Source organism: Nuphar pumila, chromosome 5, assembly GCF_984573655.1.
Source record: "Nuphar pumila chromosome 5, dmNupPumi1.hap1.1, whole genome shotgun sequence".
NCBI classification, from domain to species: domain Eukaryota; kingdom Viridiplantae; phylum Streptophyta; class Magnoliopsida; order Nymphaeales; family Nymphaeaceae; genus Nuphar; species Nuphar pumila.
Genome location: NC_143253.1, coordinates 5012431 through 5040252, shown reverse-complemented (window position 1 = coordinate 5040252; position 27822 = coordinate 5012431). Strand labels below are relative to the sequence as shown.

The 27822-nt window shown below is 37.2% G+C and overlaps 1 protein-coding gene across 1 annotated transcript; it reads right to left on the bottom strand.

Annotated features, from left to right (window-relative positions):
• Positions 1-40: 40 nt before the first annotated feature.
• On the bottom strand, positions 41-25835 carry LOC149836557 (protein STICHEL-like 4). Its single transcript, XM_090005433.1, has 10 exons — positions 25690-25835; positions 25458-25602; positions 24971-25351; positions 21691-24873; positions 19411-19630; positions 16994-17290; positions 16765-16896; positions 4015-4666; positions 1631-1694; positions 41-490 (listed from the first exon to the last, which is right to left on the bottom strand). The coding sequence occupies exons 4-10, from the start codon at positions 23884-23886 to the stop codon at positions 398-400; spliced, it is 3654 nt and encodes a 1217-aa protein (XP_089861559.1). The 5' UTR covers positions 23887-24873; positions 24971-25351; positions 25458-25602; positions 25690-25835; the 3' UTR covers positions 41-397.
• Positions 25836-27822: the final 1987 nt, after the last annotated feature.

Sequence of the window (27822 nt, the reverse complement as noted above, 5' to 3'; positions counted from 1 at the left end):
TGAATCTCATTTTCTGTTTTCTCTTTTCTCATCGAAATTCTGTTTCCACAAAGAGGGAGCTGAGATGGTTCCATATATTACGTCGCCACGTTTGGCTTAAACCAATACTGGAACAACCTGAAACATGCTTAAATATTTGACGCCCAACAAGGAAACTAACAGATGTGGAGCCTGATACATGGTCATAATTTGACAGTTTCTGGTAATCCATCAACCCAAAACTTACAACAGTGCCTATGGAGAGAGAGAGAGAGAGAGAGAGAGAGAGAGAGAGAGAGAGAGAGAGAGATCTACACTGAAAATGAATGATAAAAGGTTCTCCATTGAATTGACATGGAACCGTGCTAGCATTACACAGTAGAAAGGATGACGTGACCTTGAATGCTAAAATTACATATTACCTGGGAGACTTCGAACATGGACATCTTGCACATGGGACCAGTTTTAAGAGCGACCGCGTTCTCCGTGGTCGGGTTCGAAGATGTCGGAGCTGCATAGGAAATGCAAGATACATTCACAGCCATGAGATATGTTACATAAAAAGAAAAGAAATAACAGCAACAAATGAAGATTTTGGCATCTGAACATTGGAGGATAACAACTTGGCAACTCTGAGAGGATGGGTAAGGGCCTACAACAATAAGGTCTGGATAGCCTGAAAAGATGGAGCTAACTCAACTGGAGTTGTGGAACAAGGCAATGTTCTGCTTACAGTCTCTCAAATTAATACATTAAACATGACAACCTGATCTGAGAGCAACAGGCAGCAGCAGGAGCCTTCACTTGCCATGACTGCAGTTTTCATCTCAGAGTGCAAGTTCAATTGTCAATTCATACCAGTTGGATGAGTTGGGTGACCTCTTAAAAGATCACGATTCCAACCGAGGTTGAGCAGGATCAAGTGGCTCGAGTTTTTGCTCGTGCCTCTTGAGGGTTTCCTCCAAGATGGATGAGTCAATGTTAGGAGAACTCGAACCCATCATATTTCCCTTTTTATTTTTCCCTTTTCAAATGATTTCTCCTTGCATAATCTTCTGCAAATGATGCAGTGAGTGGTTAAAGGATGCAACATGTTTCCGTTCAGAATCTTGACTTTTAGTTCAAGAATGATTGACAAAGCAACAGTTACTTTCAGAAAGAAGACAATAAATATGTTCCTCTAGAACATAATTGAAAATGCAACTCAAAAACTCATCAGCTCCTAGGTGGATCAACCAGGCCATGTTTGGAGACAATCAACTCAACCAGGCCCCTACACATCAACCAACATCTTTTGCTAGCAAGTACTTAAAGCGAAAGTCTGAATTTCACAGCGCACAAAGAATTTTTACTCTTGGTAAGCCATTGATGCAATTGATCCCTAAGTTAGATATGGGTCAAGCAGGGTTTAGTGAGCCAATTGTTCATATGTCACATTAAACAAATAGCAGAGCAAACAGCAGAAGTTACAAGTTAATCAGAAATGGAAACTTCAATTATACTCCCACTAAAAGGGGAGGTTGTATGGGTGAAAGAAATATGCCCAGTGATTTAGTATAATTAATTGTTGAGACCTTCAATAAGAAATTTCAAAAACAGTTGGTATAGAATGTGATAATGTGACAGCTAAAGATTGTTAGATTCATCATACCTTCCTTAGTGTAACTTTAGAAGCCTTCCAGCAAAGCAGAACTCTTGAGCTGGGCTCTAGCCTCCTATAAAATATAAAAACTTTCAGATAGATCTGGTAGAAGTAGACAGATGGCACACTACAAGCTTGAAACGTGCATCAAGCATTAAACGTTTAGGTAAAAGAATATCTATAAGGAGGAAATTTTTCCTGTAACCTGCTCAGAGCACAATTAATATAATTCTTCATACCATAAAATGACATTTCATCATTTAAGATGTGTAACCCATTCTTTAAGAAGCTTAGAAGCTAAATTAGCTAGCATGGAAGAAGACAAGTGACATCCTTTTATCAGAAACAAACACTGAATCCATGAAATGACCTTGAATCTACAAGAACATATCAAAACTCCAAAGAAACTAAGAATGTTATTAAATGATCACAAGCAAACTGTTTGCGTCAATGTCCATGAACTTGGTCTTAAAAATCTTAATTATGATTGTGTATATATCCCAAAAATAAATTGTTTGTGTGTGTGTGTATATATATGATTGCATACATTCAAAATTTTTAATCTAAAGCAATAAAGCATGAATAGCATGTTAAGTGAAAATTATTGAACAATTCCAAATCATTATGATTAAAAAAATTAAAGAATAAATCAAAGTTGAGACTATTTATATATTTGAAAATGGTCCCCAAATCTCCCCCAACTGCCCCCTCTCCCACACACAATTATGACTGCATTGCTATTGTGTGGAAAGAAGAATGTGATCTATTCAAGCGCAGTGTAAAAATTACATGTCTTTTTGGTGAGGGGAGAGTGTGATTTGTTCCAATAAGAATTGGATAATCATTTAATAACTCTTACTAACATTCAACCCCAACAACTTACAAGTTCATTGCTTTGCATTGGCCCAATATTATGCTTTGATATGGACAAGAATTAGTTATTCTAGACAATCATAAAACGTTAAGAATTATTCTTTCCAAACTTATCTTCATCAATCGCATATACCCTTTGGAAATTGACATAATTTAGTTGGAAAGCTAACTCACTAGACTGCCATTACAATTTATACATCTGCATTTTTTTTCTCTACCTGATCTTCTGATTACATGTCGACCATCATAGGTCATGCTACTTCAAGATAAAGATATGATAAATCAGAATTCCATAATCAGTTTGAGGTGAAAGGTTAAAGTCCTATGAATGTTGTCAGGTTTGAATCCTGTGAAGGGCCAATCCCAGCTTGCCGATCAAAAAAGTGATCATTTCTGCATTGTCAACATGGTCACTTTAAGTACGCTGAAACTTCAACCACTTGGGAGTTACCTCTTACCCTACATGTTTTTTCTATGTTCTCCATATTTTTCCCTTTTTCTGGTACTGAAGGATATTCTCTTTGTTGAATGCAGAACATATTGTATAAGCAGTCTATCTTCAAATTTTACTTGTTAATATTGGGTTCATCTCTTGTTCCTTGCAACACTTCAATGGGATGAACTGTTTCCGTTCAAATACTCTTGCAATAATATCTTCTATCAGATTATACAAATATAATGAGCAAACACTCTACTAACCATGAAGAACAGCTTGAAAAAGAGAGACATTGCCACATGGAGATGAGCTGTGCAGTTGCACAATCAGAAGCGCATACATTCTCCTTATGTTTCCACTTATATATCCTAGGTTCTGCATTAATCATTAGAAAATTGTTATCCAACTAGCAGTGAATTACAGCCAATCCTTCACACGATGGATGCTGTTATGCTCTAAAGACAATATCAGGAAGAGGAACCTCCCTAAGCCCTCTTCAGAAAAAGCACGCATCAGATTTCGCTCCTATCAATCAACTCTAACAGAATGATTCGGACAAACAATTGAATCTCAGGTAAAGCATTAAAAATGTCAAATCTCCTGTCTAATCGGCCTTGAAAATTTAAAACTGTTACACTAGCTAACTTACACCCAAATGGTCCCCAAAGAACTTCAAAGATCAATATGAAAATTTGTACAATGCCGAACTATTTTCTTTTATTATCATCACCATTCTGTCTTTAGTAAGTTTTCTTGTCCTAAATATCAGAACAAATTTAATATGCGAACTATGTTCTACCATTCACAGGTATTTATTAACCTTCTACACCTTAATTATCAGTTTTAGAACTTACGCTGCTCTTTGAGAAGATGAAACTTATTTTAACTTTGTTATTTTCACCTCTTTTCTTGTTTCCTGAATCAACTACAAGTAAAGACTGCATGTCATCAGATTGTGTCACGTTTTTGCAGTAATAGGGGCTAAACTAGCTGACTTATACTGACAAGACACAAGCACATAAATTGTAACCACATGAACATATATTTGTAAAACAGAGAGTATATAATACTTTGAAACACTTACAGATTCTCCTGTTCAAGCTTTTCAGCAATTGATATCCCTTCACGTCTAGACCATCCACTTTGCTGAGTAGATTCTGCCTGTTGGATGACATGGGCAAGAGAAACTTTTCCCTTAACCAAACTTTGCCTCTGGGGATGTTCTCCCATTTTCACTTTTCTTTCTGGAATGGGAACCATGGAAGATTGGTGATAACAAGCTGGTTTTTCTACCCAAGCACTTTCCAGACGGTTTTCATCCAACCAAACATTAGTTTGCAAGTGTTCTCTATTATGCTGATTTGGAGATGCTGATATTTCAACAATTTCACTTCTGGACTTTTCTTGGGAGTTAGAGTGCAACCTTCGATCTTGAGAGGAGCTGCCTGCTTTTGCATTCATATCTTTGGAAGGCCTTCTGCCATCAGTTTGGCCAGATTTTGGAACTTTATTATGGGTTTTTAGATCACGGTCAGGTATTGTCTGAAATGTATTGTTGTGTGCTATTTTGGCAAGTGAAGACTGAACCCCGCCTCTCCTTTCTTTTGTTTCACATAAAAGTTCAATTTTGACTGGGAAATGGAGAACATAGTGAAATGCTTGTGAAATGCAAACCTTGAACTTTTCAGCTTTGGTTTTGTTAGCATGTGAGGTGAACATCAGTTGCACAGTTGGAGCTGCATAGTAAAATCCCACATCTTCACCTCAATAAAAATTTATGATAAAGTAAAAGAGCTAGAGATAAATAACTGATATTTCAATGCCTAGAATATCAGATTCAATCTGAATTTGAATAGTGCCAAGTAACATGATGGTGCTGAATGCCATGGGCGAATCAGCCTACTCTCATGAGAATATAAACACCAACTCCGAAACATACAATAGACAACAGTTACATGGCCCATCTTGCACCAAACTGAAACTATGAGGTATGTCCAGGTTTACATGTGTGAGTTTTGGTCATTCCAAGACACACTTCGGCGGAGTTATGGTCACCTTACAAATCAAATAATTGACTTAATATTCAAAACACTTGTGAAAGAAAGCAACCACTGTTAACATGTGATCCCAAAAACAATCCACAGCCTATGTTAAAGAATACCTCATTTAGACTATGTTAAAGAATACCTCATTTAGACCTGCATACCAGTCTTAACATGATATGACACCAAACAGCATGACATTTTGTGGACACAGTTCAATATGTCCCCGAAATGGAAAAAAACAATGGCAAAACTTTATTCTCTTCTTTTTTTCGGTTCAATCTTGCTGTTTGCTGCTTTCCATTTTATGATGTAATTGACATGATTTATGTATTTCTCGAAGACCTTGAGTGTGTGTGTGTGTGTGTGTGTGCGCACGTACATACAATTGAAATGAAACAATAGCCAAAGAGGAGAGAAAAAGGGAGGCAGTCCAGCTAGTAGTTGGACTGCCTCCAACAGTCGAAAATAAAAATACAGAAAGTAAAGACCCTAAAAAGTCCATATGTAATAACCTTATTTTTTTCGATAATTTGAATTTTTTTTGTATATAATGTGTAATTTGTTTAGATTGGGCATGGGATCCAAGTTTCAGATCCAGGACCCATAGGGGGATCTATATATAATTAATATCATATATATAAAAGAATAATATTAAACGTAATATATACATAGATAAATATCTTGTTAATATGCAGACCCGCAATTGGATCCATTTGGATCCAACCTGCGGATCCACACCGCATAGGGATGCCTCGGATCCGGATCGTGTCTGGATCCCCGGTCTCGGGTCCGGACACGGGCCGTGCTCCGTAGAAAAAAAAAGGTTTCTTTTTTTAAAACACAGCGTAACGTTGCGCTACCCCGATAAAACCCGTTAGGGTTCTAAAAGAACCCTAACGGGAGGCGATGGAGTTGGGGATGAGGAGGGCGTGCGCAGCCGCCGGGAGGAGACTCCTCCCTGAGCACCCTCCTACAAAAAGGGGTCCCCTAAACCCCTTCCTCACACTCTCCTCTCTTACTCCCGCACTTTCTATCCCTCTCCTCTTCTTCTCGCTCTCCTCTCTTCATCCCTCTTTGTCTCCCTCTCGAATCCTTGCTCGGCAACAGAGCAATCGAAGACGAAGGACTCGACTCTCGCAGCAACCGCCTCCAAAGCGCTGGTTCTGAGGTACGGGTCTCCTCTCTTGACTTCAATTGAGAAATCGAGTATAGGTGGGCTTTCCATGTATGTTTTAGATGGAAATCTATTGGAAAAAGAGTAGATCTCTAGATCTACTCTAGGATATATGAAAGGATTGAGATAGTAGGATTTTCTATTTTTGTTCTTTAGGGTCCCCATATGTCAAGCGATGTGTGTGGGTTTCCGTGGATGGCAAAACAAATGCTTGTTTTGGGGGGGGGGTCGATTTTGGCCGTGTGGTTGCCGGAAATCCTTAGTGAGAGGCAGATTTGGGGGCTTGAGGTGTTGGAAACCCCAAATCGACAGATTTGAAGATTTCGGATCGCCGATGTGGGAGTTTCGGTTTGCTGAGCAATAAGGGGTATACTGCGAGAGCTGTCGGAAACCCCAAATCGCAGATTTGAGGATTTCGACTGCCAGAGGGCTAATTGAAAAAAAAATGGGTTTAAAAATCTCTGTTTTTACTGCACTTGAAAGAATATCAGAAAGCCATCCCTTCCTGCGTTTGGGTTCTAGTTTATCATTGTCACTACAGAAAGAAAGTTATTCCTTAAATCAGTAATACTTGGGCTTAAAATTTCTGTTTGAGATTAGAAGCAACCGAAGAGTAAAAAAAAACAAAACAGTCAGAGGTAACTATAAAAAAAACATCTACTTATTTGAATTCTAGTAGATGTGGTGGTTCCTTGCTCAGGTATTCTCAGATTGATTCTTTCTGCTTTACCTCTATCTCAGATTTAATATGTGAAACTTAATTGTTCCTTTATATGATTTAGCAAGTTATTTGCATGTATGTATGTGCTTGACAACAGACATTAGGTTGATAATTCTACTTTTGATTTTAGCTTGCCTTTATAAAGCTATGAAAAAAAAAACTGCAAATTGTTTTATCAGGTTATAATCCTTGGGAAAGGGAAAATTGGTATTATTTGGTTTTAGTCGTGAGAGGTAGTGTGCATATTTATGGATGCCATTGAGAAGAGATGTTTTGTAGGTGTTTGGGTCCTTAAAAATATTGAAATATATGAAATTGAGTGAAAGAAGAGTAAACAACATCAAGAAGGTAGAATTTCCTTTTAAGTAGCCTGAATAGCTACCTTGTAAGCAAGCTCATGCTTGCTGATATTGCATTGTAGATTGGTGTAATTTCTTGGTGATGAATTTCTATTATTCACCTCTTATTTTTGGTGTTTTCTCTAAGTGACTGAATTTGATTTACAGTATATAAATAAGTTTAGATTATCGATCAATGGAAAAATCCATTTAGCAATCAAATGTTATCAGTGTTTCCTCTGGTTGGACTGAACAGAAAAAATTGTTTCATCAATGTTGCAAAATTAGTCATTGGTTACATGTCTTGAATGAATGTTGTGTATGCGTTGTTCGCAAGCACTGTTCTGTAAATACCATTGAATCCTTTAAATCTATTATTAGACTCCTGCGTTAATGTTCTAATTGTTGATTTATTATTGAACCTCCCATCTAGTGGTTGGTTATGTTTGTCGTCCCACTAAGCAATGACACTAGTGGGTCTGTTGACCACTATTTCAATCTTGTGAAATCCCAGTGGAATCATCTATATCGCATTGGACATTGTAATGAAATGGTGGTCTTCAACAAATGCACAAATAACTCACAAACAAGTGTCTATTGGAGACACTACAAGCATGACCCTTGAAAGGGTATAAAAGGAAGAACACTTGAAAAATAAATAATACTTTATTCATGAACAAAATGCTTAAGAAGCATTATTCTTTACATTGAAGGGGTTCACCCCTATATATACAAAAAAGTGGAAGAGAGAGGAGAGCTCATTTTGAGCTCTCCAAAAGAGACGTTGGATTCCAACGTCTCTTAATATAGCTGTTGGACTACAGTCCAACAACATTTATTAATATAGCTGTTGGACTATAGTCCAACAACATTTATTATAGCTGTTGGACTACAGTCCAACAGCTATTTGCATAGTCAAGTTCCAACAGGAACTTGACTGGATCAAATATCTAGTTTCTATTGAACTAGATGCTAAAAAAGAAAATAAAGAAAAATAATAAAAGAAAATAATAAAAGAAAATATAATAATATTAAATAATATATATATTACAGTTTACATTTTAACACTCCCCCGCAAACTTACGGTACAATGAGCGAAAGTTTGTCTAAGAGGAAGTGAAATCTGGGAGCAGTGAGAGACTTGGTGAAGAAGTCTGCTAATTGATATTTTGATGTAACATATGGCAGATCAATGGTTCCATGTAAGTATTCCTCTCTGACATAGTGACAGTCCATCTCAATGTGTTAAATGCGCTCATGAAATGTCCGGTTGCTTGCAATGTAGATCGCACTGTTGTTGTCACAACACATCTTTGAAGCTTGCGTTGCTTTAGCTCCCATATCCGCTAGCAATAGTCTGAGCCAAACAACCTCCATAGTGGTGGTTGACATGGCTCTGTATTCAGCTTCGGTGGAGGAAAGAGAGACTTTCTGCTACTTCTTGCACCTCCATGAAATTAAGGTTTCACCTAGGAACACACAAAAACCAGTAGTTGAGTGTCTATTATTGGGATCACCTCCCCAGTCAGCATCAGTATATGCAATTAAATTTAATGAAGATGAAGCAGACAAGAAGAGTCCTCGTGAAAGAGAGGATTTTAAGTATCTAATAATACGCAAAATCGCTCCCATGTGCACGGAGGTGGGAGCATGCTGAAACTGACTGACTGTATGAACCGCATGAGTTATATCTGGCCTAGTAATGGAAAGATAAGAAAGAGCTCCAACAAGTTGTCTATAAGGAATAGGATCATCAAAAAGTTCTCCATCATCAATTTTCATTTTAACATTGACAACTTCTGGAGTGTTTACTTTCTTATCATCTGTAATTCCAGACCTGAAAACGATATCAAGAGCAAATTTAGATTGAGATATCAAATACCCCCGAGGGGAATAAGCAACTTCAATGCCTAAAAAATATCTTAATAAACCTAAGTCATTCATTTCAAAGTGAGTTTTAAGAAGAGATTTGATATTTGCAACTCCCTGTTTGTCGCCTTCGGTGATGATCATATCGTCCACATAGAGAAGAAGAATAATGATGCCTGCATCAGATTTCTTAACAAACAAAGCAGTGTCAGTTAAACAAGGTTGAAAACCAATATCAAGCATAACATGACTAAATCGATCATACCAGGCTTTTGGAGCCTGTTTAAGACCATAAAGAGCTTTTTCTAGACGAAGAGTTTTACCCTTAGGGATACTAATACCAGGTGGGGCTTCCATGTATACTTCTTCAACGAGATTCTCATTCAGAAAAGCATTTTTGACATCTAATTGAAAAATAGGCCATGTTCTAATGAAGGCCAAGGCTATTAAAGTTCTAACAGTGGTCATACGGGCCACAGGAGCAAATATTTCTTCATAATCGATGCCATACTCTTGGGCATATCCTTTTGCTACTAAACGGGCCTTATATCTTTCCAGGGTCCCATCACTTTTGGTTTTGACTTTGTATACCCACCTACAACCTATAGGTTTCTTACCCGGAGGGATATCTTGTATCGTCCAAGTATTGGCCTTTTCTAGTGCATCCAATTCTATTTTCATGGCTTCTATCCATTCTATATGATTTTTTGCTTGAGAATAGGATGATGGTTCAACATATGATTGTATTAATGTAATGGCGGCCCTATACGTGGGTGAAAAAGATTCATAAGACACAAATTTTTCTAGAGGTTTAGAGATTCTAGACGTTCTTCTAGGTGAGACTTCAGAGTATTTTTGTAATGCACATGGAAGATTTTGCTCTCTACGTCTTGAATATTGTAGACTAACATCCCTATGGATTTGCTCTTCATTATCATCATTTTCAACAACAATAGGACTTTAATCATTGTCAAGGTCACATCCAACATCACATTCATTGGATTTTGAAGTTGGATCAATTAAAAACGAGTATTCAGTGACATCCTTGGATTTTTCAAATTCAAAGAAGCTTTCTTTTTCCAAAAAAGATACATTTCTTGACACATATAATTTGTCATTTTGAAAATCGAAACACCTGTAGCCTTTTTTATTATCAGCATATCCTAAAAAAGCACATGGGATTGCACGAGGAGAGAGTTTGTCATTTCTGTTGGTGAAAACAAAACATTTGCATCCAAAGACTCTTAATCTAGAATAATCTGGAGTTAAATTAACAAGTTTTTCTATTGGAGTTGTATTCTTTAATGAGAAAGATGGCATCCTATTAATGAGGTAGGTGGCAGTTAGGACCGCTTCAGCCCAAAAACTTTTTGGAACTTGATTTGCAATTAGCAATGTCCTAGTAGTTTCCATAATGTTCCGATGTTTGCGTTTGGCTAGGCCATTCTATTTGTGGAGTGTGTGGACATGATCTTTGATGTGTAATACCCTGTAAATTGAGATAGTCTTTGAATTCGTTGGACATAAATTCTCCCCCTGAATCAGTGGTTAAAACAGAAATATCATTTTGAAACTTATTTTTAACCATTTTATCAAATATTTAGAAGTTAGCAAAGACATCAGATTTATGTTTAAGAAACTAAATCCATGTCTAGAAAAGTCATCAACAAAAATGACATAATATGTATAACCACCTTTGGAAATAACTGGTGCGGGGCCCCAAACATCCGAATGTATTAACTCAAGTGGTCGTGAGGAAACAAAAGTTCTACTAAGAAATGGTAACCTTTTCATTTTGCCAAGAATGCAGTCTTTACAAAAAAAAAATTCAGAATTACAAAATTTTTCCAAACTTGGAAAATATTGAATTTTAGACATATGAGGATGATCAAGCCTTTTGTGCCATAAATCCAATTCTAACTTTTGAATATTATAACAAAATGCATTCTTGGGTAATTCCAAAAAGTCCATGTAATAAAGTCATCCTTCTCTATGGCCTTCCCCAATTAGCTTCCCTGACTGGCGATCCTGTACCCAACAACCATGAGAAGAGAATGAGATATTACATCCATAATCAGATATTTGCGAGACAGATAAGAGATTCAAATTAAGTTTAGGGATATATCTAACTTCTGGGATAAAAAATCTTTTGGATTTTTGAAGATTTTCAAAACATCCTATTCCTTTTACTTCAAGAGATGTGCCATCGGCTGTAAAAACCTTTGACACACTTTAGTTATTTTTAAGACATTCGGATAGACTATTAACATTTGGGGTCATATGAAAAGAAGCACCAGAATCTAAAAGCCAAGGAAAGTTACCTGGACTGGAGAAAGATGCAATTGTCGCTCCAGTTGAGGCTTCGGTTGAGGAGGATACCCCTTTGAGAAGAGGTTAAAGGATTTCCATCAGTTGAGCCATAGACACAGGTGCATCTAGATCTTTTGACTCAGATTCCACAGATGCAACTCTTTTTTCTTCTCTTCTTTTTAACTTTGGACATTAAGGCCTATAGTGCCCCGGTTCATGACAATGATGACAAATAACTTTTCTTTTATCAAAGTCGTCGTTTTGCCTTCCAAAATGAGGCGGCTTGTAAGTACGAGTATGATTCCCCGGTCTAGATACAGCTAAAACGGAGTCATCATAAACTTTTGGAGTACTTTTTCTAAGTCTATTTTCCTCCATAGTGAGCTCTTCTATAGTATCAACAATAGAAGGAATTTTTCAATGATGTAAAAGGGCCGATTTGGTGGATTCAAACTCCGGCCTTAGACCATTCACAAATTGATAGAAATGTTCCATATCGAGTTGCTTTTGGCGAAGCTCGATGTCTTCGGCACAATGCCATTTGGGCTCAAGAAGAGCCAACTCTTCCCAAAGTTCGGACAACTCATTATAATATTCTCGAATAGTTTTATCTTTTTGAGTCATTGTCCGAACTTTATCTTGTAAATTGCATACATGTGCAATATCTTTAAGGGAATACATGTTTTTGAAGTATTCCCAAGCCTTATCGACATGCTCAAACTTAGCTAGACTAGAGCATTTTTTAATGTCTATGCTATTGATGAGCCATGACATAATTTTTGCATGCCCTATCCTCCATTCTTTCCATTTCTTTTCATAAGTGGCTAACGCCTTACTCTTCTCTTCTTCCGTTAGAGGAACCTCTTTATCACCTTCTTTCTTGGTAAGAGATAGTTTAGGTTCCAAATCGGAACCATCCACTATACCCCATAAACCTTTTCCCCAAATGTGGCGCTTCATAATCGAAGCCCACATTACATAGTTAGTATCATTTAGCTTCATAGGAATGATGGTGATCTTATCATTGTCATCCATCTTTTACAAGGGTAAGAGAGGAATAAATAGGAGAGAGAGAGAGAAATAAAAAGAAAAGAAAAAAAGTAGACAAAGGAATAAGAGAGGATACAAAACCAAAAATTTTTGTAGCACAAGTTCGTCTTTCTTCAAAAAAATCTTCTTGAGCCAAGAACAAGGTGATGAAACACCTTTTGTAAATGTGGCACGAAAATCGAGACAGAAGCACTTCAAGATCTAAGCCTTTCGTAGCTCTGATACCATGTAATGAAATGGTGGTCTTCAACAAATGCACAAATAACTCACAAACAAGTGTCTATTGGAGACACCACAAGCATGACCCTTGAAAGGGTATAAAAGGAAGAACACTTGAAAAATAAATAATACTTTATTCATGAACAAAATGCTTAAGAAGCATTATTCTTTACATTGAAGGGGTTCACCCCTATATATACAAAAAAGTGGAAGAGAGAGGAGAGCTCATTTTGAGCTCTCCAAAAGAGACGTTGGATTCCAACGTCTCTTAATATAGTTGTTGGACTACAGTCCAACAACATTTATTATTATAGTTGTTGGACTATAGTCCAACAACATTTATTATAGCTGTTGGACTACAGTCCAACAGCTATTTGCACAGTCAAGTTCCAACAGGAACTTGACTGAATCAAATATCTAGTTTCTATTGAACTAGATGCTAAAAAAGAAAATAAAGAAAAATAATAAAAGAAAATAATAAAAAAAATATAATAATATTAAATTATATATATATATATTACAGTTTACATTTTAACAGACATGATGTGTCAAACTTATTGAATTTAAAGTTTAACTATCACATGCTTGATTTGTTCATGAGAATAAAAAATATTGCTCTTTAGGATCAAGAATAACAAGGTAAGCAAAAGTGGGTTCATATCGGAGCATGCAATTTGGATGAACCATAGTGGTGCCATAATAGTATGGGTTATATCATTATGCATTAGTCGTAATGGTATGGTACTGCTTTAGTATGTGCATATGAGTATGGTGGCTCATGCACATTATTAAATTTGTATGAATGATTATGCATTTGGAAACATGTTAATATCGTTGCATATATTGCACACTATTATGGTTTTTGCATATGGTGCATCGATGATCGAAATGAATCATCGTAGGCCTGGAGAGCCTCGAGTTGTGATTTGCTCCTTTATTACTTTTAAATGCATCGCAAAAAATACATTTATTTTTATTGCACCATATTGCACTGTTCTATGTATTTCCACGGGCGGAAGCCCCGTGATGGTTCTCGCAGGGTTTGATGCGAGTTTTTGCCTTTGCTTTTGCATGCTGAATTGCAAAACTCAATAATTGGCTTTTAATAAAAAGATAATGAATAAGAACGGTGTAATATGTGTTTTAGGATCTCCCATCAGAAGAATGAGAATCTTAGATATTCGGTTTTGGAGGACCACGAGGATACAAAAACTCTTTGTAATTTACTTTGACCCCCGAACCCGATATTGAGGTTCTTTCTCCTGACCACGGTTTTAGGGAGAGTCTGTCACTTTACCTGGGGGTGGTGTGTTCAACACAGCTGTTGTTTTGGTATATCAAGAAAAGTGACACTTGTGAATATGTGGTCTCTGATGTCTCCGACATTAGATGGGTAGTCTAATATTCAGAAGTTTGTTCCAATCGAGGGCTAAGTTTAAAACCCAGTAATAAAATACAAATTGTGTGTTAAGCTACCTTGGGAATCTAACTTGACCTCGAAGATTTTACTTGTTTGGTGTATCCGCGGGTAACAGTAATTAAAAAGAGGAACTTAAATTATGTACATTTAATAGACAATAATTTACTCATTGCACTGAAGCCATGTATATTCTTGCTATGCATTAGATCAATGCATGTTTACATGTTCCCTTAACTGTTAAATGTTGGTGAATGCATATTGTTGTTCCTTAAAGGACATTAAATGATCGTATTGCTTAAAATGTGATTCATGCTACTTAATTAAATGTTCCACCATGCTTAATAATTGTTCTCTATTGCATAAATGTTTAATCAAATTATGAATTTGTCATAATTGCATACCTCTAAATATTGCATGAATTATTATTTGTATTCTTTATGCTCAATTAATTCATTAGAGGGATTCGTATGCAGAATTCTTCAAATTTTTGATATCCTATTTCTGTGGTTTTTCGCAACCGCAAAGGATCAGTGAAACGACTTGCTTCTAGGAGAGCTACAAGTGATACACGTTTGCTAAACCGCTTCACATATGGACAGCGTGGCTCAACTTTTCTTTACTTTTCCTTTGCATTTAATTGTTCATGCACTCTGAATTTCCTTATGCAGTTGTCTCATGACTATTATTTCTTAATTAATAAAATTTTGTTTGTTATGGTTTTAATGATAAGTGTAAGATCTCTTGTGGTTGGTTGAGTTATCCAATAGTGAGTGGAACTGTAAAGGCCCCGGGTCTCTAGGATTGTTTTCGCACTTATTTTTTTAAAAAAAATCTGCAGTTTTTAAGAAGTATGAGTTGGGGTCGTTACACCATTCAGTCCATACAAGGTTGTCCCAATTACATGATGTGAAATGACCAAAAAGCCCATGATATATATATATATAGATAGATAAGAGATGCACAGAGAGAGACAGAGAGCAAATATGGGTTCAATCAAGATTTGCTTTTCCGAAGTAGCAAAAGAAAGCAAGGTGCCATTATGAACATAGAGTAAGGTATGGAATCCAATGAACAAGCCTAGTCAACTTTCAATGAGATGCAATAGCTTCTTCGAGGTCTAACATTATTTCCAATACATTATCTTATTCTGCTGCAGGTTACAATCCCTAAGAAAACTGCTCCATGAACAAAGGCTTCTCCCACAATGAGCTCTGTGATGTATTGGCAATGGACACGCAATCCCTCTTGAGCAGTAAAGCCTTGTTCTATGAATGCACAAGCAGGAAGCGAACACACATGTTTGCATTAAATAATTTCAAAAAGTATTTATACAAATATATATTGCAAATATGTATGTTTCACTTGCAAAAATAAAAGAAGAGAAAGCAGAGGCAAGAAGCAGCGTGAAGCTTAACGTTTTGAACACTATGGAGGGGCTGCTCTACTGAGTTCTATTTATAATATATTACTCTAATATCATTTGTAACAACCAGCCACATATTAGTTACAAATTACATAATATGCCACAAGTAACAAACATGAGACAATAAACAAACACATAATATAAATAAATATGATATAAATTACAAGACATTCCATTGCCAAAGCCAAGTGAAAATGTCATTGCCTGAAATACTTCCTCCCCCAGTTGTACATCACGTCGGTCTTTTAAGTACTTACTACTTATGCATAGTCTTAAAAAGTCACTTGTGAAAATATTTGCAACTTGATTTTCTATTCCATTGAATCTCTGCTTTGATCTTCTGCTGTGTACTGTTCTTTTGTACTGCCATTTACTATTCTTTCATACCTTCTTCTTTTTACCATGCAATAGATCACGAGACTGGGCACCAAGATCAGCCACAAGAGAATTCTAGGACTGTACCAAACTTGTAGTTGACTTCAGAAATCGTGTTCATCTTTATGTGGCTTAGTTTATAGTTCATTATAGGTCATCACAGTGTTCTGTTAGACTATATATTTCTTGGACTTACGTAATTGATCATCAATGGGAACTGGCATCCATATGAATGTTTTGCATTTAAAACCATAGTCACGTCGTTCTCAGCAATTTCTCGCCGAGGATTTTTCTCAGGAAAATCTCAGAATTATGAATATTTCTAAAAATATATAAAAAATGATAAAAGATATGAGAAATAAAAGTTTTGTATTATTTTTTCTTGCAAAAATATAAAGAAACAAGTAATTAAAATAAAAAAGAAAAACAAGACTAAAAAATATATAACTAAGAATTTGTTTATAAAATCTCATAAAAATATCACAATAATATTATGATATTTATTGTTTTGTAATACTTTGTGGATATTATCGCCTTACCAAGAAAAACCAATAATGCCCTGATATTTTCAAAATATCGGCAATATCAATTGACTATGCTTAAAACCATTCCCAACAACCTATTTCTTGGAGAAACTTACAAACACACATGTAATGCTTCTCTTTTTCCTTTTTTTCCTTGTTAACTTGTTCATTTCTTACTCATGCATGCAAATGTTATCATAATAACAACAGCATGGGCATGCAACCAAGCATACAACACAAGAAAGAACAGGAGTTCCTATTAATCAATTTTATTCTAAGCCATAAGATCACTTCAAGGAAATCAACAGCAGAAAGAATATGTTAATTTCAGCAATTGAAGCTTTAACCAAAGTTGAAAGGGATTACCAGCACCAGTGTTAACTGAAAGTAGCTTTCCTTCATGATGCAAAAATTGTTTCAGGGTATTGGACTGTATCTTTGCCAGCACATTTGCCCAAACCTCTTCAATATCTTCATGACTCGGATCTGGAATCTGTCCTGCACTTTTTTTAGTAGTGTCACTAGAAATGACCAAATTTTTGGACCATCTATTACAAAAAGCATTTTTCCGGGTATAAACTAAACTTCATCCTACCTTCACCATAAGCATCACTTGCACTTGCAACATGGAGGTTGGCTTTTCTGTTATTAGGTAACTCATGATGTACACCATTTTGAGGCCTTGAATTGTCTCTGGTGATAAGTCTAACTGGGCTATGATTGAAACTAGTGTCTGCAGAAGAACTGGGAACAATGTATTGCTGCTCTGGAGCAAGCTGAAGCAGTGCAGCTGTCAACCAGGTCAATCTGTCATTCGACATTCTTAGTTGCTTTTCAGCTTCAGACAGTGTCTTAAGAGCCTGCCTCAATCTCTCCATTTCTTCTTTAGATACTACAAAAAGTAAAATTAGTTTGTCAGAGGAATGAGGAGCTGATGAACACATAGTATACCATAAGTTGGAAAGTAAATATGAAATAATATTAATCTCAAAGAGACTGGTAGAAAGTGCTCTGCTAATAGATTAATTTTTAACAAATAAGAGGAAATCTTTGTCAAAAAACGCCATGCAGTTCAAAAGGAAACTTCTAATAAGTGACCCACTAAAACTTGTGTCTAGATGTCTGTTGGGTATCACTGCATCATTGAGTGAATTTTAAAAAGCATTGTTATGCACATACACATAAGATCAGTTTCAGGCTGAAGTTAAAGGATAATTTTTGTAACTCGAAATTTGAACTAGTTTAACATGATATGTATTGGTGCCTATAGTGTTTCAATAGAACTGGTTCAATGAAGATCACATTAGCTTTGGTTTCAAACTGTAGAAATTGATTCCAGTTTTAAGAATTACCACACTGTTTATAGAATGTGTTTTGGTCGGATTGGTTAATGAGTAACAATATTTCCGAATACTTACTGATATTCTAGATTAATATTTTGTTTTGTACTACAGTTTTCCAGTTCTTAATATGTATTTGGGTTTGGAAGTGCTAAAGAAACTCCCCAGCAGTCACTGCACAGTGAATATCTGTGAAAGGTAAAAATTGACATTTCAGAAAAGAAAAACATCTCTCAAGGATTTTTACAGAAGCCTGTTACTCTTTTAGGAGGATTACAAATTCTTACACAGATTTGACTGATCGCACCTCGCCCACTAGAAAATCTTACACGAGTTACGTGTGAGTGATTAGTACAAAAAATTGACAAGCAAATGAATGCAATTTTCTAGTTGGTTATGCACATCTAGACTAAATAGGAAAAAGGACTTGACTAATAGGGCTTCCACCTTTGGCAAAAGACAATGGTGGGGGAGGATAGGGTATGGGGACTTACCAGTAAAATAAGTCAGGCAAGCTGTTAAATCTTTCACAAATAAATGTCGCTCAAGAATTCCTTTGACTTTTTTCATGATTCATTTAATTAGTTATATTGATGTGATACAGCTTTGCAGGTAAGCTTCGCTCAGTAAGTGAAGTCTCCCTCTCCTCCCCCCCCCCCCTCGTTCCCAACCACAAAATTCAACTGTCTCTTTAATCAAATATGCTATTTCATCCCAATACAATAGCCTATCGAATCAACTACATTATTCTTTGCATCTTAACCAAGGATGGGAGTAAAAAGGTAGTGCACGAGATGTTGATGTGGAAGCTGTCCCACAAGCAAGGAACAAAGCAAAGGAATAGTGGATGGTATCAGTCCAAGTGCTAAGCAAGTGAAAGAAAATCCAACTGAATCAAGCGAAAGCTTCTGTTTGTAGAGAGGTCTCATGGTTATTCATTATTATTATTGCGGTAAGGTAAAGAAGAGGAAAGAAAAGAGTGGAGCAAGCAAGTCCGACCGAGTAATTGAAAGGAATACCATTGAAGCACCGTTGGGTTGAGGTTGAATGCAGGATTTTTATTCATGCCATTTGCTATGTGCAGGAGCAGTATTTGTTCTTGTCTTTTTTGTAGTTCTGTGGTCACATGATCTAAGTGTCTCGAACCTAAGGGATTCTGTTCTCGTCAATGTTCGAATCGACCTTACACCCCTTGCAAGATCACCCTAGATGATAGAGATAAGAGTATACATACTAACCTGGAGATACCAACATCCCTAGGCTGGTTCTCTGTTATCAACATAAAAATAAAAGAGTACATTTGGACTGTCTATTACCATGATTGCAGAAGCAACATAACAGGCTTTATCATGTCTTCCTATTTTCACAAAGCACCATCCCATGTCCTCAAAATAATTGCTTACAATATGTCGGTAACTTTGAGTGCTAGCTATTGCAAAGTGAGACGATATAAGACCATCAAATTTGGCGTTACACACTCCTGAGACCAGTGGACATTTTAATCCCTCAAATAGTGTATTAGCTCGAGTTATACAACATAAGAGAATAAAACTTTTGTCCACTGAAGATTGAGCATGCCATTCAAAATGGTACTTTCCAGCTTTATATAAAAATGAAACCACCTTATTTAGAACAATAATTATGATGAAACCAAGAAATCTGCTGGACTCACATGTAGGACGTTGAAAAAACTTTCTTCTTAATCTTTCTCTAGTGAACATGTAACTACCAGCAAGAATATCTGTGATTATTGTGGCAAGCTGCGACATCAAAGCCAATGGCTCAACTCCAGCTTCCATAATCTCCCTTAATGTCTTCACAGTGTTCACTGTGTCAGCTGACAATGCCAAATCAAGAAGATCTACCAGCTTATCATCTGAGACCAACCCAACCTTAAAGCAAAAGAAAACGAAAGTTAGAAGAAGATTAAGATATATCATTGACAATTTTAAGTACCACAATTTTGTGTATGTTGATAGCCTTCAAATAACTTTTTTCACCATCCAAGCTTCTTAAAAATGTGTCTTCTCTTATCCAGGCTACATCCAAGGTCTACGACAATAGAACAAGAGAAAAAGTTCCCTGTTGATTGCACATTTATCAAATATATATCTTAGTACCAACTTCAAACTCCAACTTTGAGTGAGATGAAATTTCATTACCAATTTACCATCAGATGAAAGTGTTGATACAAGACTTATGTATAGCATATTTCATAAAAAAAAAGATCTATAAATTTAACCATATACATTAATTTACTGTATACCTTATGAGTCTAACACATTATTGAATTTTTCCCATAGATGGGAAATTACCTGGAACAACTGCAAATTTGAAAACTTTGTTTACTTTCATACCTATTAAATTCCATTCAGCAATTGCATGTGGGTGTTTTCAAATGCAGTGTACACATGCCAACAAGAGAGGGGGGGGGGGGGGGGGGGGATTATGCTGCCCCCTTTTTCGTTAGGTCATCGCTAAGACCATCCAAAAATTATAGTTTTAGGTGTTTTATACTAGATCTGAACCATTAGATGTGTTTAGCATTGTTTATTTTGTGTTCAGGCAACGAAGCATACACTCATTCTCTTTGGTTCATCCTGCAATGCTCCGGGCCTTGCACAACCCCTTCTTGAAGGACCTACTTGATGCATTTAATAGAAAACATGTTTTTGATTAAGCATCTTTATGCGCAGATGTGTATTTTAAAGATGTGAAAAAATCAATGGTTGATATCGTACTAAAATTTGATGATAAAATATTCACATTTTTACATCAAATCAATTCAAAATAAATCTTGTTTCTTAATAAATAAGCAATGATAAACACAACGAACGGTCCAAATCTAGCACAAATCCCTAAAACTATAATTTTTGAAGGGTCCAAAAATTATAGTTTTAGGTGTTTTATACTAGATCTGAACCATTAGATGTGTTTATCATTGTTTATTTTGTGTTCAGGCAATGAAGCATACACTCATTCTCTTTGGTTCATCCTGCAATGCTCCGGGCCTTGCACAACCCCTTCTTGAAGGACCTACTTGATGCATTTAATAGAAAACATGTTTTTGATTAAGCATCTTTATGCGCAGATGTGTATTTTAAAGATGTGAAAAAATCAATGGTTGATATCGTACTAAAATTTGATGATAAAATATTCACATTTTTACATCAAATCAATTCAAAATAAATCTTGTTTCTTAATAAATAAGCAATGATAAACACAACGAACAGTCCAAATCTAGCACAAATCCCTAAAACTATAATTTTTGAAGGGTCCTAACTACATTTTACCCTTTCAGTTTAAAGTTAGAAGTGCTCAACTAGTTTAGACTACCAAAACATTCCCAAGACAATAGTGTTTTAAAATTTTATTCAGGGTCCAAAAAATCATCTTTACTTTTGCCAAACTAAAATCATCCAATTAAGTTTGGTTACTCTTTGAAAATTTCATTCCACTTTTTGTGCCCAACAAACCCCTCCCCAGAAAAAAAATGAATGACATAAACTACCTCTAAAAGTAACAACATAAATTTAAGAGAACTACAGTACAGACTAAGGGTGCATTGGTAAATTAAGCTAGTTGAACATCTTAATTATTAACTGAAGGGTTTAAAATTGTATTTAAATTTTAAACCACATACATCATACCAGCGGTACCATATCACCCACACCCATATCCACATAGCATACCATTCAAAGACATTGAAAGCCATATTCATGAGGAAAGCATCATTTCCTAACCTCCCTCTTCAGATCCCATTTTTGTTTTCCGTTTCTTGGATGTGAAAGAAAAAGAAGGTACAAACTGAAAGGTATAATATGACATATAATGATATAAACTATAACGGGCCAATAAAACTTAGGTGTATGGCAAAAATCTTGATGGTACAAAAACAACAATTGTCTAATTCAGAACATTATATGGCCAACTAGGTGAAGTATGAACTTACAAGTTCCTGGACCAGAGAAACTGATATCCTTTGTCCCAGCAAACTCAATTGCTCCAGGGTCATTTCAGCATCTCTTAGTGACCCATCTGACCTTGTTGCTATGAGTTTCAATGCATCCCTTTCGATTTCAATATTTTCCTGGGTTGAAATAGAATGCAAAGTTGAAATAATATCCGCATCTCTCAATTTTGGGAAAAAGAACTTCTGGCACCTGGATATGATCATGTGTGGAAAATGATCAATACTTGTGCTTACAAGGACAAAAACTATGCGCCGAGGAGCGCGATCAATGATCTTTGAGATTGCACTCCAGGAATCAGAGGGCAAACTATCACAGTCATCAACTATAAACACTCTGTACAGAGAAGACTTCTGAGATAAACCCATATCCTCAAAGTGATCCATAACATTTTCAAAGTCAAAACCACCAACTGGACCTACTTCATACATACTAGAACTCTTTCCTAATTCATAAGCAATGCATGAATTGCAGGAACCACAAGGTCTGGGGTATTCAAAAGACTGGCAATTCAGAGCTCGTGCAAATATGCGCGCACATGAAGTTTTACCTGTTCCATGAGGACCATAAAATACATAAAGGAGCCCAACTTTCTTCTGCATAACTGTATTAGAAAGAGCTTGTGCCACCAAGTTTTGTCCCATTAAATCCATGAAGGTTTTTGGTACATATTTCTGTGTCAAGCTCCTATGCCTTTCACCAAGTATCAACTGACCAGATTGAAGATACTGTCTAAAATTGTGGTGATCACCAGATCTCGCTTCAGAAGCAAGGTCAGAATCACGATCTTGCTTCAAACTCTGATTGCCATAAATATCCAGCTCCCCTGAGTAATCCCGAATCCAAGCACTTCCACTACTCCCTTGAGACCCTGATGGCTCATTTAACAGTGGTAGAACCTCTGAGTCAGATCTTTCAGCTGAGCCTGAGTGACTTGAGCCGACAAGCATGTCTGGAGAAGCCTCTCTTTGAGAACTTGCACGCATTTGTGGACTAGGGCCTTCAGCTTTTCTTAACCTAGAATCTGACAACCCACATGAAAAACTCCGTCCTGCCATGTCAAGAAATGTTTTCCCCCTGTGATGAATCCTAGACCAATTCCATGGAATTCCACACCCATTCCTTGGAGCATGGGTAAGCTCAGCTTCATCATCCTCTTCACGTCCTGTAACCCCATTCCACTCAGAACAATATTTTGTATGAGCTGCACTCTTAGCTAGAGAGCCTGAAGCCACAGACAGTTCATTGTGATCCCCAGCAACTCTGGAACCTGGCATTGCACTAGCCATCCTTGTGGTTTTCAACTTGGGCTTTTTCACTGCACCAAGTTCTGTGCCTAAAGTGGATTGCTCTCTACCATCACTCCCCATTCCGCTTGCCCTTGTTTTTTGATTTATCATTTTGCCTTGAATACCTCGGATGTGAAGGTTGAGCTGAGAGGACCCTGTTTTTTCACCATCTAAGGATCTTTCTTTTACTTGCTCTGAAATGCCTTTCTGGTGATGACTTTGGGTGTGAGTAACCTTATGGGAGGGCTTTCTTCCTTTAGAAACGGTCTTGCCTGGTTCCAAGTCAGGTTGTGTGGGACTGGGATGCTCCAACCCAGAAAATCTTTCCTCAACCTTTGAAGTTCCAGTACCATCTACTGAATTTCCCATCTGAATACTGCCTCCTCTACCTTTCCACTCAGATGCTTCCCCCCTGCTTCTTCCAACTTTCTTCATTCTGGTTTCATTATTCCGATCAACCGCAGCCTCTTTTCCATCATTCTCCTTTTCTATTTCCAGGGAATTTTTCTCCACAATCCTTGGAGCTTCAAGACTGGTAATGAGCGGCGAACCAGAGAGCCCTCCTCTTGATTCCCTACAGTGATCATGTCCAACAGACCTGCGGCCTGGTTGTATTCCTCCTTTCTCAAGCCTCTTAGCTAAGGAATCCATGCCAGGAGAATGCCAAGAGGGGCTGGTTGAAGGGTCCCTGAGTGATCTAGATCGCTGAATGAAAATAAGGTCCCTCATCAGTGCACTCTCAGCAGACATTGGACTGTTTTTGTGCAAATGGTTCTTTACATGGATACAATTTGTCAAGTGCACATGATTATGAAGATGATCTTGAATATTACAATCTTCTTCTCTAAGAATCTTAGAAGGCTCACCATGAACAACAGCCCTAGTCATGACTGGAAGTCAGATTGACAGCAAAGCTGAAATACTAGTGAATCACTGCAAAATGGGAAAACAATGCGGTATCCCGAGCCTTCAATGAACCAGCAAAAGCACCAAACACATAATGTCAAAGAAGCCAAACTCACCCATAAACACAACAATACCCCAGTATCCAAACTCACACAAACTCCATGCGACAGCAGAAAATGAGATGTTCTGTTTGGGTGTGCTAAGTGCAGTTTTAGAACCAGTACTTCCCCAAAAGAACATGTCAATATCGGCAACATTCCTTTCTTATGCAGTGAAGCTCATTGAGAAAAAAATCAAACTACACAAGCACCAAAATTTTATGACCGAAAACCAGAGGCCACTATGCACCACACCTAATCCAGTAATCCCCCTTCTGAATTCTCCCAGAATGATTCTGCAACTAAGATCATCTCCAAGAACTTACACTGACCCTGATAATTCTCCTTCCAACAGACAATGAAGCGAAGATAAAAACAGAACTCCAACAGACTTCTAGTTACACTGCAACTAAAATGATTCCACAAGACAGGGAAGAGTTGAATTTAGACAGATTATAATAACTCATAAGTCGAACTATCTTCTAGAATCAATCAGAGTACTAAAACTCCCACTGTTGGGCATAGAAAAAAAAAGGTCACCTCGAATCATCTGTTATACTCCAACTTCACCACATCAATTTCCATTTCATTGAAAAAGAAAACAGTCCATTTCCGATCACACAAAACTCAAATTACATCCAATGTTCCACCTTAATTTTTGCACATCATTCGACAATCGAGACAGCTTATTCTGCAACACTAAGCATGTTTGGTTCATTCAAAAACCAAAAAGAACTAGCCCATTCGGCATCTATATGTTAAAACGATCTTCAAATACCAGCATAAACACATTTAGTACAACAAATGCAACTATTCAAGTATCGAGGCATTCTACTTCTCCTTCCGAGTCTTTTCTGTAAGCCTCTTCAATCTTCACCGGACAAAAGAAAACAAAAGGAAGTAAATTAGATATTGGTTCAAAGTTCAAACAGACTGGAAGCTCAAGATCGAAGTAAAACGATACTTACACTCAAATCTCAACTGCTCCTCCTCGAAACCACTCTCAAGTTTGCCAATCTTCATCAAATGCAACAACAAAAAAAACCTGAGAAAAGCTCATAATTCCTTCAACAAAAATCGACTAGCTTCATGGAAATCACGAGAAAATCCAAAATGAAGCTTCTGCCGAAACTTGAGCTTCAAAAACACGAAATCTATCTCGGGATCTATAAGTACTTATCGAAAAACCGAACTAAATTAGCACAGTCACATCCAGTACAAACAAAGGCCAGATTTTTATTCCTTCTCAAAAAGACGAGCTTCAAGATTCATCACTTGCAAGAGAAACAGAGAGCTGTGTAGATTCCGCCAGAACTTAAACTTAAAAAACACGAAGTCTACCTCCGGATCTATAAACACCGATCAAAAACCAAACCAGATTAGCTCAGTCACATCTATTACAATTGAATCCTAGTTTTTCCTCAGTTATTAGAAGGATTAGCAATTCATACATACAAGTTACAAGAGAAACCGAGCTCCTCCGCACTCTCAGCAACAGGAATCGCCGAAAAAGAAGCAGATGAGCTCGAAATCAGCAAGAAATCGAAGAAAATCAAAGCTCCGAGGCCTCAACTTCACCTTCGAGCGGCCGGAAACGGATCTGCAAGTCGTTTTTGCCCTAATTTTGATCAGAAGGAAAGGGGAAGAAAGGAGAAAAGGAGCGCGAAAAGGAGGAGAAGGAACCAGCCTTTCCGGAACATTCTGCGAAGGAGAAAAGAGTGAGTTCATCCATTGCTTTCGGCTTTCTCCTCTGCCGCTTTCCTCGATCTCTCTGCGAGTGCGGAGTCTCTCTCTCTCTCTCTCTCTCTGAATGCTTGCTGCTCAGTCGTTCACAGAAACTCACGGGGGTTTCTATTTTTCATCTTGGAAAACGGGAGATGCTGAGCGGGCTTCCAAAATATCAAATTACGAAAATACTCTTTTTCTTATCATCAAGGACGGACCCAAGATTATATCAAAACTTAGTAATATTGTTTCACAACGACGGGGTTTCTTATTGTGTTTTGAATTTTTATTCATTCCGATCGAGTTATAAATCTTGGCATTCCGATTCTCTCGGCCAAGGATAAATTCCGCGATAAACTCTTTTTTTTTTGTGTCTTTTGAAAATGCCAGCATATATAAGATTGAAAAGTTAAAGACAACTTATGAAAGATAAAGAAACAAAAGAGTATATAATAATATTGTGATACGGACGTGATATTCCGAAAATTGGTAATATTTTAAAATTATCACGATTTTGACAAGGTTTTATCATTTTTATGAACATATCGCGATAAAATCACAATGTTTTTTAAGATATTTCCCATAGTTCTTCCTATGGTTTGGATGCACTCACTTATCAAGTGGAGTGAGATGTGAAAAGTATACTTAAGGGGCATTTGTTACACTCCACTTAAAGAGTTTTTTTTTTCTTTGGAGGGAAAGTATTTTCCCATGAAGGGAGGTATGAACCCATTTTCACATTAAAGCTGCTTTATTGCATTTATTATGTGGGACCTAGCACATATTTCTCTTGGATATGATTGTTTCATCTGTTTTATGAAAGAGACACTATTTCTTATGAAAGAGAGTCTCTTTCTTAAAAAAGGGTACGAAACAAATACTCCTTATAAAAGGTATTCGGATTGGCTATTCGGATCCATCTCACCCGTGTATTTAGCTGTTCCAAATTGAACCGTTTGCGGGGAATCAACATCATGATCTTTGGTGTCTTGCCCTAATCAACTGGCCGACCCCACAGGGGTCCAATACTTGAATCTTTGTGCAATGACGCTAATGAAAACAATGATTTTTTTTTATAGGCAAGCTGGGGTTAGTCTAACCAGTTACACAGCGTACCATTGGGTTTTGAACTTGCAACGTGGTGACGTGCACTAACAGTGCCTACCAAAAAAAACCAAACCATAGTCAACGTGGAAGGACTATTGTGGTAATTACTTAGAAAGTAAGGGTAGTTCAGTAATTCATCAGGGGAAATTATCCACGTTATTGAAGGGATATAAACGTCATTACGAACTTAGGGGGGGGGGGGGGAACAGTTACACCACTCAGAGTCTATCGCCATCACAGATGTAATAGCCGTAGCCTGTGATGCTTACACGTGCCAAGCAACCCTGGCTTAGTTTTTATTTATGCTTTAGGTGTTTTTTTTAAGGCATCGCCATTCAAGGAGGATAATCAGTCAAAGGGGACATCAAATAAGGGACGACAGTGGACCGAGAGTAAAGCCCGGCCTTGCACCGTTTGGACCGAGGGATGGAGGTTAAAATCAAGACCCGTGCAGGGATTAATGCTTTGATGGACTTACGTTTTTCTCCGTCCTCATGTTCAATCCCCGCCTCGCCCCGCCTCGCCCCGCCCCGGATCCATCTTTAGGGATGGCAGTGGATCGAGCGGAGACAGGGCTCCGCTACGCTTTCCCCGTTTGGACCGGGGATGGAGCGCAGGATTTTGAGACCGGGCGGGAGCGGAGACCTTGTCCCCCACTCCTGCCCCGGTCCACTGCCATCCCTAATCAAATTAAAGGAAGGTCGAAAACCTCTCAATTATTTAATGATAGAGTTCTCATTGATAGGACTTTATGTACTAGTTTTTTTATCATTGATTTAGTGAGCCATATGTTTTGGATTATGAATTTTTTATGTTTATGTAACTATTTTTTTTAAGTGCTAAAAATCAATAGCCCACAATCAAAGTTTTAAATGCATTGATGAGATGCTCAAGCATTGAAAATTAAGACTTTTGTTATCGTCTTGGTTGTAGATTTTGGACGTTTCTTTGGTGTCCCCTTTTCCAATAAACACAACCTCACCTATAA